This window comes from Trichomycterus rosablanca, chromosome 7 (assembly GCF_030014385.1).
Source record: "Trichomycterus rosablanca isolate fTriRos1 chromosome 7, fTriRos1.hap1, whole genome shotgun sequence".
Lineage (NCBI taxonomy): Eukaryota > Metazoa > Chordata > Actinopteri > Siluriformes > Trichomycteridae > Trichomycterus > Trichomycterus rosablanca.
Genome location: NC_085994.1, coordinates 3,279,296 through 3,298,788, shown reverse-complemented (window position 1 = coordinate 3,298,788; position 19,493 = coordinate 3,279,296). Strand labels below are relative to the sequence as shown.

Here is a 19,493-nt window from a genome sequence, read left to right as displayed (position 1 = left end):
CTATATGGTAAGTGGAGCTGATAAAATGGAAGAAACAAGGAGGTGGTTTTAATGTTATGGCTAAATACCCAATGTAGGTGTACGACTTTTATTTTGAAATGAACTTCTGAACCGGATGAACCAGCGTTTCAATCAAAACGAGCGTTTTAAACCGTTTAAAGTTCATTTTAATTTAATCTTATAAAGTTGTGTAGATTATAACGAATTCAGACATTAATTTTTACTACTTTGTTTTGATTAGTTGTTCTAGATTGAATTAAATATGTTTAAATCTGGCTGTTTAGTGCGAACCACTCATGTTGTTGTGACTTGGCTCACGACTGTAGTTCTGTTTCTTCATAACACAGGTAAAATAATTCTTTAATAAAGAACAACATGCTGTACAATCTGTATATAGAAAGATAAAAACGGTTTAAAACAATATCTGTAGTGGTGACAAATGTTTAATAGTTTATGAAAATGAAAATGTGGTTGTTCCTTAGTACAATCCCAAATCAGTAAAAGTTGGGACAGTATGGAAAATGCCAAAATGTTTCTTACATTTACTTTGACTTAGATATTTTATGTTTTATCTGCTCAACTTTATTTCATTTATTAATAAACATCCATTCCTGCATTTTAGGCCTGCAACACATTCCAAAAAAGTTGGGACAGTAAAGCATTTACCACTTTGTAATGTCGCCGTTCCTTTTCACCACTTAAAAGACATTTTGGCACCGAGGAGACCAAGTGATTTAGTGTTTCAGCTTTTATTTTGTCTCGTTCTTCCTTCAAACTCGTCTTAAGATGTGCAACAGTACGGGGTCGTCGTTTTTCCACACATTCTCTATTGGGGACAGGTCAGGACTGCAGGCAGGCCAGTCCAGTACCCGTACCCTCGTCTTCCGCAGCCATGCCTTTGTAATGTGTGCAGCAGGTGGTTTTGCATCGTCTTGTTGAAAAATGCTGGACGTCCCTGGAAAAGACGACGTCTTGAAGGCAGCACATGTTGCTCTAAGATCTCAATGTACTTTTCTGCATTAATGCTTCATCACAGAAGTGTAAATGACCTTTACCAAGGGCACTGACACGCCCCATACCATGACAGACCCTGGCTTTTGGACTTGTTGCTGATAACAGTCTGGATGGTCCTTTTCATATTTGGTCCGGAGCACACTTAAATATACTGTCTTTTATTATATAACATTAGTATTCAGATGATACTATGTGACTTAACAGTTCATCAACCAACATTTAAATAATAAAAATCGTAAGTAAGGCATGTTCATCAACTTTAAATGCAGATATGTTTTAAAAGTCACAAGAACAGCCAATTTACAGCTCTGATTTCCATGATTGTTGGAATTTTATTGTACAGAAAACTATTCTATAAAAATACAGCATCTGTGACTGGCCTGGGAAGTAAACTGGAAACAATGAACAAATCAAAACTAGGGTGACACTGTGGGTAGCACTGTCGCCTCACAGCAAGAAGGTCCTGGGTTCAATCCCCAGGTGGGGCGGTCTGGGTCCTTTCTGTGTGGCGTTTGCATGTTCTCTCCATGTCTGCGTGGGTTTCCTCCGGGTGTGCCGGTTTCCTCCCACAGTCCAAATTGTCCATGAGTGTGTTTGACATTAAACGTGTGAACTGATTGATCTTGTGTAATGAGTAACTACCGTTTCTGTCATGTAACCAAAGTGTGTAAAATCTTAATAAACAAACAAATCAAAACTATGAGAAGATCTGTTACCATGTGAGGCATGTTTGCATTAGCGTTCATTTTCAGGATTGATAGATTTAGTTAAAAAGTCAGCTCCTTAATAAATACATTCTGATAAACTGATCAAAATGAAACCCTCAAAAAATCCCAATGACTAATCTGAAAATGTCCTTTAAAAACATCATTTATACACAATTATTTCTTAACATTTCTTCGTTTCTTGGGACAACACCAACAACAAACAATTAATAATATTTTACTGGAGCACAAAGTGTTTTTAATGAGCCTCTACCAAAAATGTTGACATATAGGTTAGAAAGGCTGTTTTTTTAAACCATCTACCAATATTTTTAAGTTTACCACACGTCAACCAAGAAGTAGATACGACCCAAACAAGATTATTAAAATACAGCTATTTTTTTCCCAAGTATTTAGACTTAAAGTAAGTTCACTAAATGGTTGAGCAGAGCATTAAAAGGCTTAAGTGTGTTAAAATCTTGTTTAAAAAGTAATGATTTATTTTTTTGTTTAAACAGATCTTCGTAAACGTGAGGAAAGGGAAGAACTACTCCAACCTGTTCTGTTTGGTGCCATCGTCCTCATGTCAGTTATTCTGTATTTCACCGTGTCACTAATGGACCCTGGTTACGTTCTCTTTGACAGTGATACTCAGGTAAATAAAAACATTATAAAGAACACCTTTTTGATCCACAACAGTATTCTGAATGTGGATTCTCTGTTTCTGCACACAGATTGCTCCTGTGGACAGTAATGCTGAAGAACTTGAGCAAATGATAACACAGTGTGATAGTCTTCCACGACAGCGACGCTGTGGTTACTGCTTTGTCCTGGTACTGACTCATTATTACATTAAAATACATACAGTATATTTATTTTATGCATGCTTTTACACATTTACCCAGTGAGTTGAGGTCAGTGCTGGTGCCAGCATTCAAAGGTGCACCAGTGGCTTTCGGACAGACCTGTACTTTCATTTTTATCACTTTTATTTCATATTAATTGTCCTGACATATTAAGTGTAATCCGTATTAATCAATTTCACCCTCGTTTTTTGCGATGAAGTGTTCAAAAAGCAGATTTAATGGCCGCTCAGGTGGCACAGCGGTAAAAACACACGCTAGCACACACGACGTATTCGAGATCCCAGCTCTGCCATCCGACTGGGCTGAGGGGCCACATACACAACGATTGGCCTGTTGTTCATATAGGGGTGGGGTAGTAGTAAGCCGGATAGGGTCTCCTCGTAGCTGATGCAACTGCGACCTCTGCTGGCTGATTGATGGTGCCTGCACAGGAGTGCGTTGATCAGGGTGTGGTTCCTCTCAGGGTTTCTTCCTGTATTATTAAGGGAGTTTTACCTTGCCACTTTTGCCCTCGGCTTGCTCAACAGGTGTTTTTGGTCTGTTGGTCCTGGATTCTGTAAAGTTGCTTTGAGACAATGTTCATTGTAAAAAGCGCTATACAAATACATTTAACTTGAGTCTCCGTACACAGTGCTGATCCGCATTAGCACTCGCCTAGTGCAGGTGAAAAAATGCATGTGGTTGCTGCCCACGTGTCAGAGGGGGTGTGGGTTAGCTTCGTTCTCCTCAATCAGAGCTGGGTTGGCATTAGTGGAGAGGAAGCATGACGCAATCGGGCAATTGGACCCGCTGAAAAGGGAGAAAAAGGGGAGAAAATGCATAAACAAAAATACTAAAAAAGCAGATTTAATAAGACTTGTGCACTATTTCTATTTTTTCTACAGCAACCAATGAGGGCAAAACACTGTAAGAAGTGTAAAAAATGTGTCCGGCGCTTTGACCATCACTGCCCTTGGCTAGACAACTGTGTCGGAGAGAAAAATCACAAGTGGTTCCTGCTGTATCTGTTTGTACAGTTACTGGCTTTATCCTGGGGGCTGCAAGCTGCCTGGTAAGTACATGTTTAACACGCATGACACCAGACCTACATGATCTTAAGCACTCTTCACCTCTCATGTGGTCAATCTAGTCAATCCAAAATATGTGGGTAGTCCACTCAGCAGGACCTTGCTACGTTCGAATTACCCAAATTATGGTACAAAAGATATAGATATAAGAAACATTCTTAACATCCAGTATGTAAAAGATCACCATGTTATGTCAAGTTTGTTTCTTTGTGGATCATGGCAGCAATTCTGATTAAAAATTCTAACCAGAGCTGATCGGTGTATCTTTAGTTATATTACCTTTTTGCATATTCAGGAATACTCATAAGTCTTATGTGTCCTTCCAGGTCAGGCTTCACCGTCACATCCACCTGGAGGCAGTGGTTTGTTCAGAACGGTTTGCTGTTTGGAGCCCTGCTCGTGACGGGGATTTTTTCCTTCGTCGTACTGCTGCTACTGAGCTCACATTTATACCTCGTAGCCATTAACACCACCACATGGGAGTTCATGTCATTTTACCGGATCTCCTATCTTAAATCCTTCGACTCTGAAAAGAGTCCCTTTGACAGGGGTGTGATTTGCAATCTGTGGAAGTTTTTTTGCATGGGTGGAACTGTGGCCTGGGAAAAGGTGTACTCCAGAGGGACTAGCTGTGCTGTGTGATAGTTTTTGTACCCCTCACAGTGGGAATAAAAACAGGTAATGAATTACAGCACTTTTTTTTTTTTTTTTTTTACACATTTTGGAGGATAGGGACAGTTGTAGCCTAGCGGTTAAGGTACTGGACTAGTGATTGAAAGGTCGCTGGCTCAAGCCCCACTGCTGTCAGGTTGCCACTGTTGGGCCCTTGAGCAAGGCCCTTAACCCTCAATTGCTTAGATAATATGTTGTCACAATACTGTAAGTCGCTTTGAATAAAAGCGTCTGCTAAATGTCAAAAGTGTTAATGTAATACTGACAAAGTTGTAGTCAAAGGGTGGAACAGAAATAAATATGCAAGTGTTATTATAGATAGTTAAATTCCTCTGAACCACCTGCCATAATCCACATAGCATTTTTAAAAGTACAAGAAGAATGTTTATTTAATTTTTTTTTTTTTTTTTTACTCCAATGTATTTTACAATGTTTATTTAGTATTTTTTACTCCAATGTATTTTTGAAATGTTAATCTAATGAGTTTTATTCTGATGTATTTTTAGATAAAACTTTTGTATCAAAAATAAACATTTTATGTCTATAAATTGCATTCATTTCTTATTTTTTAGCTGCTATTTACCCTTGACCTCTAGCCGTAATGAGTCCTGTTGATCCATATTTTCCATTTCCCTCAGACCTGCTAAGTGTTTAAGTGTTCCTACTAGATAAATAAAGCTCCTGGTGACCCGTTCTGTGGTGGTGAAGCAGGAGCTTTACTTGTTTCCTCTTGTTTTATCAATTAATATTGTTCTCCATGACTGCAGGAAATTATATAGTGTGTTTCTGAGTGTAGTTCAGAGAACGTTTCACTTTTCTGCTTAAGAAAAAGTCTGATTGTTTAATGTTGCGCCCTTTAGATAGAAGTATTGTATTTGTTATATATACACATACAGGTGTACAGTACAATGAAATTCTTTCTTTGCATACAAACAAGCTTCCAAACAAGCTGCGGTCAGAGCGCAGGGTCAGCCATTGTACGGCGCCCCTGGAGCAGACACGTTTAAGGGCCTTGCTCAAGGACCCAACAGTGGCTGCATAGCAGAGCCTGGATTTGAACTGCCAATCTTCCAGTTGATAGTCCAAAGCTCTACCCACTAGGCTACCACTGTCCCTATTAGGCAACTTGGTAGAATATGTTGCTCCAAAATTCAGACAGTGCCTATAAATAATAACAATAATAAGCAAAGAGTTTCCAATTTGGAAACATTACATTTTTGGCATTTAGCAGACGCTTTTATTCAAAGCGACTTACAGTATACAGTCTAAGCGATTAGGTGTTAAGGGCCTTGCTTAAGGGCCCAACAGTGGTGGCAACCTGGCAGTGGTGGGGTTTGAACCAGCAACCTTCTGCTTACTAGTCCAGTACCTTAACCACTAGACCATAACTGCCCATTAACACATATTCTATCTGTATCTTAAACACTATAATTACAACCCTGAACATCAAGGTAAAAATAACATTTTTAATCTGATTTGGATCAGACTAAAGGCCATAAAAGGTATTTCTCTTGTCAATCATCTTCCAGATCAAGGTTTAATAACTTCTGATTAAAACATTGTTTAGGATTTTTGTTACTAGACGTTCATGGTAATGCAGATTATTCATTTAGATGTAGAAAGTTGTAGAAAGGCCAGAGTTGGAAGATGGATAAATTAATATTAATAAATTCAGCTGCTTTAATTATCCCTCAGTGGTAGGGACAGTGGTAGCCATAGTGGGTAGGGCTTTAGGCTATCAGCTTGAAGATTAAGAGTTCGAATCCCAGCCCTGCCATGTAGTCACTGCTGGGCCCTTGAGCAAGGCCCTTGACCCTCTCTGCTCCAGGGGTGCCGTACAGTGGCTGACCCTGGGGCAGCTCAGGTGGCGCAGTGGTAAAAACACATGCTGGAACCCGAGTACATCGTATCGAATCTCAGCTCTGCCTTGCCGGCTAAGGCTGAGCGGCCACATGAACAACGATTGGCCTGTTGTTCAGATGGGCGGGACTAAGCCGGATAGGGTCTCTCTCTCATGACTGGTGCAATTACGACCTCTGCTGGCTGATTGATGGAGCCTGCACAGAGATGAGAAAAGAGTGCTCTCAGGGTGTGTCTCTCTGTACACAGTGCTTAGCTGCACTGCACTCGTCAAAGTGTAGGTGATAAGATGTATACGGCTGCTGCCCACGTGTCGGAGGGGGCATGGTTTAGCTTCGTTCTCCTCAATCAGAGCAGGGCTCGGCATTCGTGGAGAGGAAGCATGACGCAATTGGACGCGCTAAAATTCGGGAGAAAAAAAGGGAAAAAATGCATAAACAAAATATATAAATATTAAAAAATAAACAATGGCTAACCCTGCACTCTAACCCCAGTTTCCAAACAAACATGGGATATGCAAAGTTGTACTGTACACGTGTATAAGTATAAATGACTAATAAAGGTCTTCTTCTTCTTCTTCCTCTGAGTAACATTCAAAGCATAATTAAGAATATAAACTGTATGGCACTACTAACATCTAGCCTAGATCAGACTGTTTTTCCGAACTGGATGACCTGATTTAATAAAATATTGATCAGTGAAGCCACCAAGAGGCCAACAGCAACTACAACAACTTAATGCAAGAAAGGAGCTGCTTTTAAAAAAGTGAGTTACAAACTGCAAAAAAGATTCTGATTCCATGAGGCAAAAACTTTTAATATTTATATTACGTTTAGACCAAGACCAAATCTGCATGTGATATGTGCCAGGATTCAAACTCTCAACCTTTCAATTGATCGATTTATAGTACAATACTCTACCCACTAGCCTACATACCACTCTCCCTATGTTTAATATAATGTATAATAATGAATCTGATGATGTTTTAGGTCATATTTATGCAGAAATATAGAAAATTCTAAAGGGTTCACAAACTTTCAAGCACCACTGTAACACTATATATACACTGATCAGCCATAACATTAAAACCACCTCCTTGTTTCTACACTCCACTTACCATATAGAAGCACTTTGTAGTTCTACAATTACTGACTGTAGTCCATCTGTTTCTCTGCATACTTTGTTAGCCCCCTTTCACCCTGTTTTTCAATGGTCAGGACCCCCACAGGACCACCACAGAGCAGGCATTATTTAGGTGGTGGATCATTCTCAGCACTGCAGTGACACTGACATGGTGGTGGTGTGTTAGTGTGTGTTGTGCTGGTATGAGTGGATCAGACACAGCAATGCTGATGGAGTTTTTAAACACCTCACTGTCACTGCTGGACTGAGAATAGTCCACCAACCAAAAATATCCAGCCAACAGTGCCCCGTGGGCAGCGTCCTGTGACCACTGATGAAGGTCTAGAAGATGACCGACTCAAACAGCAGCAATAGATGAGCGATCGTCTCTGACTTTACATCTACAAGGTGGACCGACTAGGTAGGAGTGTCTAATAGAGTGGACAGTGAGTGGACATGGTGTTTAAAAACTCCAGCAGCGCTGCTGTGTCTGATCCACTCATACCAGCACAACACACACTAACACACCACCACCATGTCGGTGTCACTGCAGTGCTGAGAATGATCCACCACCTAAAGAATACCTGCTCTGTGGTGATTAGGGTTGCCAACCATCCCGTAAAAACGGAATCGTTCCTTATTTGGAAACTAAACGTTGTGTTCCGTGTTCAACTGATACGGGACGCACTTTGTTCCGTATTTTTACCAATGGGAGAGAAATGCTGCAGATTGGACTGAGACAGGGCGACGTGTATGAAACAGAAGGAAACTGCTGCTAGAGTGGGAATTAGAAAGCGTTTGGTTATTATTTTAAGTAGTGTTCACTTTTAGTCTTAGTAACGCGTTGTGTGTGCGCAGGGATATCAACAAAACCTATTTAATACACCGTTGTTTGAGTAGCGCAGTGGGCAGAGCGCATCGCGCATATTTTTCCGGCTTAGGGCGAAACTAAAGTAACACAAGCGGGGCCGGCGCTAGGGGGGCGCTGGGGTGGGCATTGACCCTCTCACTGCCCCCCCAAAGCAAAAGCAGTCCAGAACCGGGACTGCATGTCAGTGTGAAGATGGATTATGTTTGTTTGTTTGTTTGTTCATTAGGATTTTAACGTCATGTTTTTACACTTTGGTTACATTCATGACAGGAACGGTAGTTACTCATTACACAAGGTTAATCAGTTCACAAGTTTATATCAAGTACAGTCTTGGACAATTTAGTATCTTCAATTCACCTCACTTGCACGTCCTTGTACTGTGGGAGGAAACCGGAGCTCCCGGAGTAAACCCACACAGACACGGGGAGAACATGCAAACTCCACACCGCCGCACCTGGGGTTCGAACCCAGGACCTTCTTGCCGTGAGGCGACAGTGCTACCCACTAAGCCACCGTGCCGCCCTCAGATGGTTTATGTAAAAAATGTTGTATGCACTATTGAGAAATAATGTTACCTATGGCGGCGTAACCCTAGGCGCCTAAACACCTCCCGCTCAGGTAAACACCCCCCACCCTATGCCCTCCGCCAGCCCAGGGTGTTACAGCCTTATTTCCAGTTCTGAAAGTTGCCAACCCTAGTGGTGATCCTGACCATTGAAGAACAGCATGAAATGGTGCTCACAAAGTACGTAGAGAAACAGATGGCCTACAGTCAGTAATTGTAGAACTACAAAGTGCTTCTGTATGGTAAGTGGAGCTGATAAAGTGGACAGTGAGTGTAGAAACAAGGAGGTGGTTTTAATGTACTACAAATGATACTCTGGCCCTGTGTACAATACATCCTAGTAAAGTTTGTACTCTGTAGGATCCATTTTGAGCACCACCGTGTTTTGATTGCTGAGGTAATCCCGCCCTTGTGTGTGGGCGTTTCCCTTCCACGAGCGGACCAATCAGACGGAGGCGTGGAGCGCGAGCGGGGTTTGAGCGCGCGGGTGCGTGCTTTCTGCTCTCCCCTATAGAGAAGCGCGTGAGTGGAGTCTGCTCGTGCTACAGTAGTGCGCGCGCGAGGGAGGCTAGCACGTTCGCTCGCGGTAAACTTCATTTTTTTTTGTTTGTTGTGCTACTTTCACTTCGCGTCCGAAGAGGAGAATTTCATGCGATAAGTTTGGCAAGGAGACCGCGGCTTGTTTTCTCTGAACGTTCAGCTTTTGTTAAACAGTCGAATCATGTCTGCCTCAGCGGCTAAAGTGAGTAAAAAGGATCCGAACTCCAACCACGACGGAGCGGACGAGACCTCCGGTGAGTAGCGCGGCCCTGTTAGCCGTTAGCATCGCCATCTTTTACTTTCCCTTTCCTTATTTCGGAGTTCGTTAGGGCGCACTTTACACCCGAGTTCAATTTAAATAACTCTAATTTAACATTAGCGGCTGTGTTATGTGGGTTATGACCGGTTGATGTGAAGGGAGAAAATCGCCGGCGGTTGGGGGCCATATTGGCTATGCTACGTGCTAATGCTACTACAACGTTGCATTGTCATTAAGTCTGACTTTAATACGCGTTTAGGCTTCCATAATCGTCCAGATCGTCTCGTTTGAACGCGCAGATCTCACCAGAGCAGGATAAATAACACAGAATTGTGTCTGCACACTGGACGAACCACTAAGTGCACCGAGTTCGTTACTTTATTGTTGTGTGCGAGCAATCTCTCCGCCATGATGAACCTAGCCACCTAGCCTGACATCTCATTCTGCACCCGAATAACCACAGAGAACTCTTTTCCTTCGCACGTTCCTCCCCAGTTTTAAAACCCAGTTGAAGTTGCACATGATGCAGTGATGAGTATACACTCTTGTCTGGATCCGTCTGTGAGAGATCCAGCTTTGTGAAGTTCACCAAGTCTCGGCACATTTAAACCACGCGGCCCGAGCAGCAGGAAGCGGCGTCTCGTCCCCCTTTACACTTAAACAACGAGTTCACTCACCAGCACGGACTCTGTGCAGATGCTGGCATATAAGATGCTTCTATCACAACGTGTGTTCGCACTGCAGTTTATTTAAGACACGTGAGTGATTTAGATTTAGGTGTGTTAAAGATAAATGTGAGTACTAACATATAGATGTGGACCCCATACATAACCCCCCCCCCCCTTTCCATTTGGACTGGGGTGAAGTACATGCTGGGTTTCTATAATGTATACAAAGAGAGAAAGATTGATAAAGTGTTTATGAAATGTGTATTTTATATATATATATATATATATGCAAACACATTTTATATATACATTATCAATCTTTTCCTATATGTATGTATATAGTGTATATGTGTGTGTGTGTATATATATACACACAGATACAGAAAAAGTAGAGAAAAAGATCGATAAGGTATATAAAATGTATATGTATATAAGAACGTATGTAATTGAATGTATATAAATAAATGTAAATGTGTGTGTATATATGACTATATACATACACTTTATATATACCTAATCTTTTCCTATATATATATATATATATGAAAAGAATGATGGTGTACATAAAAAGTGTATATAAAGGTATATAAATAATATATAGAGGTATATAAAAGTATATATGTATACACTATGTACACTCAATCTTTTCATATATGTGTGTACATGAATATATATTTTATATATGAAAAAATATATATTTTTATATACCTCTATATATTTTGTATATACTCTTAAATATATACATACATACACACACATACATAGTTTATCTATACATGCATATAAAAAAAGTAGGGAAAAAGTTTGATAAGCTGTATATAGTATGTATATATATATATATATATAGGTATATATATATATATATATAAATAAATAAGTGTGTATGCATATATGTATAAATAACGTGTGTTTATTTTTGCACCCTCAGAAAAAGAGCAGCAGGAAGCCATTGAGCACATTGATGAAGTACAGAATGAAATTGACAGGTAAGGTTTGTGTTTAAATAAAAAACAACAAAAGCAAATCCATTTTGTCTACTCGTATGTAACTAAATACAACGTCTTTGTTTCTTTCATTCAGACTGAACGAACAGGCCAGTGAGGAGATCCTTAAAGTTGAGCAGAAATACAATAAGCTTCGCCAGCCATTCTTTCAAAAGCGGTCAGAACTTATTGCCAAAATCCCCAACTTCTGGGTCACTACGTTTGTGAATCATCCACAAGGTGAGCGAGCGATGCTTTTGTGATGTGTTTAGTTTTAATATATGACCCCAAACGATCATCGGTATCGATATATTTATAAGAATCGATTGTTCCTTCTAGTCTCTGCTCTCCTTGGTGAAGAGGATGAAGAAGCACTTCATTATCTAACCAGAGTGGAAGTAACAGAGTTTGAAGACATCAAATCAGGATACAGAATAGATTTTGTAGGTCTTATTTTTGTGTTAAATGTTCTACATAAGCGACTTTAAAGTTTAGTTTGTGTAACATGAACTTTTCTGTCCAACAGTACTTTGATGAAAACATGTATTTTGAAAACAAAGTCCTTTCCAAAGAAATCCACCTGAATGAAAGCGGAGACCCGACTCCCAAGTCAACAGAGATCAAATGGAAACCAGGAAAGGTAAAAAAATATATATACATTATATATATATATATATTAAAATAATCACTGTATTTTAATTCAACTCTCTATGGAAGAAATTAATAAATATACTTTTTTTTTTAAGGACCTCACAAGTCGTTCCAGCCAAACCCAGAGTAAAGCGGGTAAAAAGAGGCAACACGAAGAACCCGAGAGTTTTTTCACCTGGTTCACTGACCATTCAGATTCTGGAGCAGATGAGTTGGGAGAGGTCATTAAGGATGATATCTGGCCCAATCCCCTGCAGTACTACCTGGTACATGTCACTTATGTCTTCGAAACGGTCTTATTAAATAAACACCACATGATTGATTGATTTTTTTTAGGGCTGTCGAAGTTAACGCGATAATAACGCATTAACGCGACCTCAATTTAACGCGATTAAAAAAATTAGTGCCATTAACGCAAATTCTAGTTCATGTTGACACGACTGGTAGAACAAACGTTTTAATGTCGGACTTGCCACCGTTTTTCATTTGCGGTTTGTTAACATAATGTAACCGATCGTGGTAGTGATGCACTTGCTTAATAAAGAAATAAATACACGCTATATTCACAAGTTGTCGGGAGCAGAACACTTTATTACACTTAATTAACTTCTTCTTCTGTACCGAATACCGGAAAGCTGAGTCGAGCACGTTAGTTCATGAACTATGGAAGCCCCAAAGGGTCAAAACACACTCACTTCGTGTAGAAACGTCCATCAAACCATCGTCACGATACAACCACAGACAAGTCTGATACAATAACTACGCCTTATCCCACCTGAAGCACCGCTGATCTACAATGTTTGCTGATGGAGAAATTCTAACCTACAATCTGACATTTACTGTCTAGTATGTGAGTGAATAAACTCCCTTACAGTTTTCTCTTGTCCCAGCAGTTTTTAACATAAGTACATTTAGCATAAAATGTGTTCACCATTTTAATTGTAACATTACATCGCGATTAATCGCGATTAAAAAGTTTAATCGTTTGACAGCCCTAATTTTTTTTAATTTAGTTAATTACCGCAATTAAAAAAAGTCCTCCACGACATGAACTCGAGCACTCGCCAGGTCGTTATTATTATATTACAATATTTTCGTCAAGTAAAATTAGGCATTTAGATTGAAGTCTAACTTCTGAGTGAGTACGTTTAATTCATTCTGATCAGCTATCAGAATATGCAATTTGTTGAGGGGGCCCAACATTTTTTTTTGCACTGGGGCCCATGAGCTCCTAGTTACATCTAGAAATGATTCATATTATGAGCGCCTGTTTTCAGTGGCAGGATTATAAACGGGTGAAGATCCTCACTTTTGTTAGATAATGTGAACAGACTCATTTTAAATAAGATGGGTAGCTGTTAACATTGGCTTGTTTTCCAAAACTAATTTAGATTTAATAATTTTAACATCATTTTATGAATGTTTTTATTGGTAATCATGTTCTTGCAATAAAAATGTGCATAACCATTAGTTTGTGATTAATTTGGTTCTTAAATTTTTTTTAATTACTTGTGTGTGTAGGTCCCAGACATGGAAGATGAGGAAGGGGAAGGAGAGGATGAAGACGAAGACGAGGAAGGTCTAGAGGATATAGATGAAGAAGGGGAGGAAGATGGAGAGGAGGAGGAGGACGAAGGGGAGGTAATTCCCTGCTAAACCATGATTTAGAATAAGCCTGATTACAGCTGTTTTGATATATTAATAATGCACAGTGTTGCGTTAACATCACCGAGTCTGTACGGAGGAAACTTGTTTTCAGAGTGTTTGCTTAAACCACAAGGTACTTATTTGTCTGCACAAACCCAGTATGGAAATTGCGTAGACACGGCTTGCAGTGTTTTGTTTAGTAGGATGAATTGGTCGCCGTGCTTTTGTCTGCACCCTAACGTGTCGCTTTTCCTCCTCCAAGGACGACGACGGGGAGGACGACTGAAGAAGAAGCATCCCGAGCATATTCCATCCTTACCTGGTCCCGTCTGCCACAACCCACCTGCTTCTTTGGCTACTCCCGGGAGCATCTTCTCCTTTCCATTCACGGTTTTTTGTTCGTGCTCCCCCTCCTGTCCATCTATCCCGACAGTGCCATGTTGAAATCCACCCAGGAAGAGACTCTCCCGATAAACGGACTGCAAAATACTGCCGATGTGGCGTTTAACATCTCGATTCCCCCCCAAGTATATTTTGAGGTTAAAAAAAGCAGAACACTAGTTACAGCAGCACACTGTCTGGAGTAGACTTGCTAATAGGGTTATCTCTTTTTTATAAATATATATAAATGTATATGCACAATTCTTTCCTTTTGTGTGGTTAAATGAACAACTGTCATGGTGCATAGTGACGTGCTAGTTCTAGCCTCCTCCTTCGCGGCTTCCTTAATGATTTCAGTTTTACCCCCCGTCTGTGGTTTCGGCAGCAAAGAAGCCACGAGCTCATTCCTGTCCACTCTGTTGGGCCTGTTAGTTCTGGAGGGCTGAGCCTCAGTAAGTGAGGTAAGGAGGTATTCGAAAACGATTTGGATTTTTTTTAAAATCTTTTCATTGTTTCATAAGCATTCATCAGATTTGACATGTTTTGATAAAGAAAAAATAAAATCTTAAAAATAGAAATTACCCATGCTTGTAAGTTTTGCCCCCGCTGTTTAGATTTGATTTGTTATGTATGTTCTACTAACCTCGTACTTCCCACAAGCGAACCTTAGCTGTTCGGTTTGCTTTGTTTAAAATAAAACTCAATGTCAACAACATGTTTGAGATTTCTCCAAAGGTAGTTGAGATGCTCGGTAGAAAATATCGAAACGAATCTTTTATTAAAAAGGAAAACGCAAGCGGGAGAAGAGTCTGAAGTTCAGCGTCAACTCTTAAACGACTTCGGTGTCATCAAGAGTGTCGAAGCGACGTGTTCCCGTAGGAGTCTGTCGGCGATCAGGGTCACGAAGGTCCAATCCGAGGCCTCGAATTCTTCTCTCGTGACCGTCTTTGGCCACTCGCTCGGTTGAAATGCCCATCCTGAAAATGAGAGTCAAAGAGAACAGTAGAATTCCTCTTCACGGTCTGTAATCAGTATAGGTTACACTTCATTAATAGGAACATACACCGATTAAGCATAACATTACGACCACCTTCCTAATATTGTGTTGGTCCCGTCGAAGGCATGGAGTCATAGACCCCTGAAGGTGTGCTGTGGTATCTGGCACCAGGATGTCCGCAGCAGATCCTTTAACTCCTGTAAGTCGGGAGGTGGCGCCTCCATGGATCGGACTTGAACAGCACAGCACCTCGAACCGCTCCTGAAGCATTTTAGCTCCGTGTCAGGGCGCATCATCCTGCTGAAAGAGGCCACAGATATCAGGGAACCGTCTCCATGAAAGGGTGAACATGGTCTGCAACGATGCTTAGGTAGGCGCTGCGTGTCAAAGTGACATCCACGTGGTTTCCCGGCAGAACATGTGAAGCCCAGAGCATCACACCGCCTCCGTGCCGATGCGTGATGAAGAGATGATCAGTGTTATTCACTTTACCGGTCAGTGCTCATAATGTTATGCCTGGTCGGTGTATGTATTCCACGGCAAGGCTGTAATCAGTACAGATGATGCACAAATCATCCCCCTTCCGATATACAGGAGCAAAAATAAGTAAACACATTCCATTCGTTAGCTTTGCATAATGTTACCTGTTAGTTTTCCCACCAGTTGTTGTCCCTGCCAGTCTGTGCCCTCTCCAATGTTTAATTCTGACTTTCATGGCAAAATGTACAATTTAAATAAGAATATACTTGTAGCTATTGGTACATCATATGTACCCTTAGGGGAACTGCCACAATAACCCAGTACTTTCATTTATGGGAACTGTATACTTATTTATTTATTAGGATTTTAACATCATGTTTTACACTTTGGTTACATTCATGGCAGGAACGGTAGTTACTCATTATACAAGAATCATTAATTCACAAGTTCACTGTCGGACACAGTCATGGACGAATTAGTATCTCAAATTTGGGCCAGCTGTAGCCTAGTGGTTAAGGTACTGGATTAGTGATCAGAGGGTCCTTGAGCAAGGCCCTTAACCCTCAATTGCTCAGGCTGTATAATGTGACTGTACTGTAAGTCGCTTTGGATAAAGGTGTCTGCTAAATGCTGAAAATGTAAATTCACCTCACTTGCATGCCTTTGTACTGTGGGAGGAAACCCACACAGACACGGGGAGAACATGCAAACTCCACAAAGAAAGGACCCGGACCGTTCCACCTGGGGATCGAACACAGGACTTTCTTGCTGTGAGGCGACACTGCTACCCACCACACTCGAGATTAAAACCATCATTACATATAACGTATCACTAATTACTATACACCTTTGTTCACCGGTGGTTACTTTTCCAACTATGAAGCTATTATGTAGAATTTGCTGCTACATTTATTAAGTTTCACCCACCTAAACTTTGAGGGCAGTTGAAGCCTAGCGGTTAAAGCACTGGAATGGTAATCAAAGAGTTGCTGGTTCAAGTCACATCACTGCCAGGTTGCCACTGTTGGACCGGACCATTGAGCAAGGCCCTTAACACTCAATTGCTTACACTGTAAGTCGCTTTAGGTCAAAGCGTCTGCTAAATGCCGGAAATTGAAATGAAACTTTCTTAGCTTGTTTAGTTTTGTTTTATTATATTTTAATGATTTTCAATGTAGAAAAATTTAAAAAGCACACCTTTCGATTTTCAATTTGTGCATTTAACTAAGTCTAATGTTTAAATATTGAGGGGTTGTAAACAAATACTTAAATGCCAAATTATGATGGAGTTGTTTATATTCCAGTAGCGCGGTGGCTCTGGGTAGCACTGTCGCCTCACACCAAGAAGGTCCTGGGTTCGATCCCCGGGTGGGGCCCACGTAAAACATCTAAATAAATACACTCTACACTGTTCCTTTTTTACAGCCCATGATGGGGAGGGGGGAGAACTCCCCTACATATTTATCAATAGGTCATTGCTGCTGGACCATACCGATCAATAACACAATGAGTACAGAGCTGAAAACACTGACACTGTCCAGTAACTTGAACACTGCAGTACAGATGAATACTGGTTAACACTATACTGGGTGGTACTGTTGTCTCACAGCAAGAAGGTCCTGGGTTCGATTCCCAGGTGCAGTGGTCCGGGTCCTTTCTGTGTGGAGTTTGCATAATAGTCGCTTTGGATAAACGCGTCTGCTCTCAAGACCATCTTAACATCTTAAGGGGACCCACCTAAACTCTTAGTGCAGTTGGCCGCTCAGGTGGCGCAGCGGTAAAAACACACGCTGGAACCAAGAGCTGGGATCTCGAATACATCGTATCGAATCTCGGCTCTGCCTGCCGGCTAAGGCTGAGCGGCCACATGAACAACGATTGGCCTGTTGTTCAGATATGGGCGGGACTAAGCCGGATAGGATCTCTCTCTCATGACTGGTGCAATTATGACCTCTGCTGGCTGATTGATGGCGCCTGCACAGAGATGAGAAAAGAGTGCTCTCAGAGTGTGTCTCTCCGTACACAACGCTGAGCTGCACTGCACTCATGAAACTGTAGGTGATAAGATGCATACGGCATGCTGCCCACGTGTCGGAGGGGGCGTGGGTTAGCTTCGTTCTCCTCAATCAGAGCGGGGATCGGCATTGGTGGAGAGGAAGCGTGACGCAATCGGGCAATTGGACGCGCTACAAGGAAAAAATATTTATATATATATATAACTCTTAGTGCAGTTCAAGCCTATTGGTTAAGGTTCTGGTAATCAAAGGGTTGCTGGTTCATGCCCCTTCACTACCAGGCTGTCACTGTTGGACCCTTGAGCAAGGCCCTTAACCCTAAATTGCTTAGACTGTAAGTCACCTTTAGATAAAAGCATCTGCTAAATGCCGAAAATTGAAATGAAACTTGTTTAGTCCTGGGTTCGATTCCCAGGTGGAGCGGGTCCTTTCTGTGTGGTTTGCATGTTCTCCCCAGTGTCAGTGTGGGTTTCCTCCGGGAGCTCCGGTTTCCTCCGACAGTCCAAAGACATGCAGTGAGAAGAATTAGAGATACAGAATGGCCCATGACTGTGTTTGATATTAAGGTAACATACAGTTCCTAGTAGACTGATTTAAATATGTATTTGCATTATCTCTGGATCACTCACCCAGGTGTGTTTTGCATCTCGGACACGTCGCTACAGTCCATGAGAAGCCTGGAAACCAGGTGAAGTGGTCATCAGCCGGCCAGTGCTTCAGCACATCAGCTTGTTTAAAGGAAAGCACCTCGAAGCGGAATCCCTGCGGGTTCTCGAGCAGCTGGACGGCGACTCTCCTCTCCCCGATGATGGTGTTGTTTCGGTGGGACAGGGCGAGAGGACTCGGCATGAAATGAACGTGTTTTTCTAAAGCCACTTCATGGCCGCAGAACCTGCACAGCAGCAGCAGCTCATCCGAACCCGAACACGCCGCGATTAACGCGGTTTTCTGCCATAAAACCGCATAAAGGAGAAGCATCCAGAGCGACATGTGGACCTTCATGAGGGGAACTTGTAGAACCAGAAGCTCCATGTTAGTCAGCCAGGTCCAGACAGTCAGTTCACTGTTCTCTTATCTGATAGTGAACCGAGCTGCTGTTATATAACAAATATATCAAATATTTACTCAACAAGACTGAGGAATACACTGTCCACTTCAAACTTAATGCACTACATGGTACTGGATTCTGGTGCGATTCGAAACCAACTGTTTGGGTGCTTCACACATTAGTTAGTACTATATTATTTAAAAAAAAGAAAGAAATACCGCCCCTAGAGGTGGGAGGAACCCTTCATTCATCACAATTTACCTCCATTTCACCCTGTGCCAAGTTCACACTAGTGGTGTGCGATACTGCAAAATCTGGTATCGATCCGATACCAAGTAAATACAGGGCCGATACTGATACCGATACTTTTTAATAATTAAGGTAGATGCATCATCAAATTACTAAATCCGAATGAATTTCATGACCGTTAGGTGTATTATTGTAATACATATACTGTACATTGTTAGTAAGTAGCTGCTCTCAGTAGGGTTGTAGATAAATTCAGATGTTTAAAGGGGTCCGATTTCTTGTTTCTGGTGTTTTACTTTCTCACAACGTTACCATCATGGCGTATCACCGCAAAGCAGCTAACTCGTATCACGTTGTTGTGTTTGCTGGGTGAATAAATTGGTGAATACATTTTTAATAGTGACCGAATATATGTGTCCTTGTTAATGAAAAAAATTAATAAAAATTGATGCTATTTTGTATAAGCACAAAGTCAAAAGAAAAGAGAACTCATTCACCAAAACACACGGGATAAGAGCCTCACTGCGCATGCTCCGATTCATTTGTGCAAAGTGCGTCCGTACTTTACGTACTTATAAATTTATACTATTATTTCCATAAAATTGACCCTATTTTTGTTTCTGCAAAGCAAAGTATTCAAAAACTTACAATCTTCCAATACCAACCAATGTACTGATGGATTTTAACAACGTGACGATACCACAACAAAACACAGCAGAGCAGGAGGGGAGGAGCGAGGTGTGCATGCAAGATGTGAGAGGAGCGGAGTCTGTACAGACATCATCTTTACTTTCTCCCATCCCATCACACTAGTATCGATCCGATACCAATACC

The 19,493-nt window shown here is 41.2% G+C and overlaps 3 protein-coding genes across 3 annotated transcripts; 2 read left to right on the top strand and 1 right to left on the bottom strand.

Moving 5' to 3' along the window:
- The first annotated feature begins 249 nt into the window (after window positions 1-249).
- zdhhc12a (zinc finger DHHC-type palmitoyltransferase 12a) lies at window positions 250-4,776 on the top strand. Its single transcript, XM_062998257.1, has 5 exons — window positions 250-347; window positions 2,237-2,373; window positions 2,453-2,551; window positions 3,469-3,635; window positions 3,978-4,776. The coding sequence occupies exons 1-5, from the start codon at window positions 263-265 to the stop codon at window positions 4,291-4,293; spliced, it is 804 nt and encodes a 267-aa protein (XP_062854327.1). The 5' UTR covers window positions 250-262; the 3' UTR covers window positions 4,294-4,776.
- A 4,484-nt stretch (window positions 4,777-9,260) lies between these two features.
- Window positions 9,261-14,583, top strand: seta (SET nuclear proto-oncogene a). Its single transcript, XM_062998862.1, has 8 exons — window positions 9,261-9,535; window positions 11,137-11,194; window positions 11,289-11,431; window positions 11,531-11,634; window positions 11,718-11,831; window positions 11,938-12,108; window positions 13,364-13,483; window positions 13,752-14,583. Exons 1-8 carry the CDS (start codon window positions 9,463-9,465, stop codon window positions 13,773-13,775), a joined length of 807 nt encoding a protein of 268 aa, XP_062854932.1. The 5' UTR covers window positions 9,261-9,462; the 3' UTR covers window positions 13,776-14,583.
- A 46-nt stretch (window positions 14,584-14,629) lies between these two features.
- On the bottom strand, window positions 14,630-18,576 carry si:ch211-51h9.7 (uncharacterized protein LOC558400 homolog). Its single transcript, XM_062998863.1, has 2 exons — window positions 17,992-18,576; window positions 14,630-14,847 (listed from the first exon to the last, which is right to left on the bottom strand). The coding sequence occupies exons 1-2, from the start codon at window positions 18,392-18,394 to the stop codon at window positions 14,693-14,695; spliced, it is 558 nt and encodes a 185-aa protein (XP_062854933.1). The 5' UTR covers window positions 18,395-18,576; the 3' UTR covers window positions 14,630-14,692.
- Window positions 18,577-19,493: the final 917 nt, after the last annotated feature.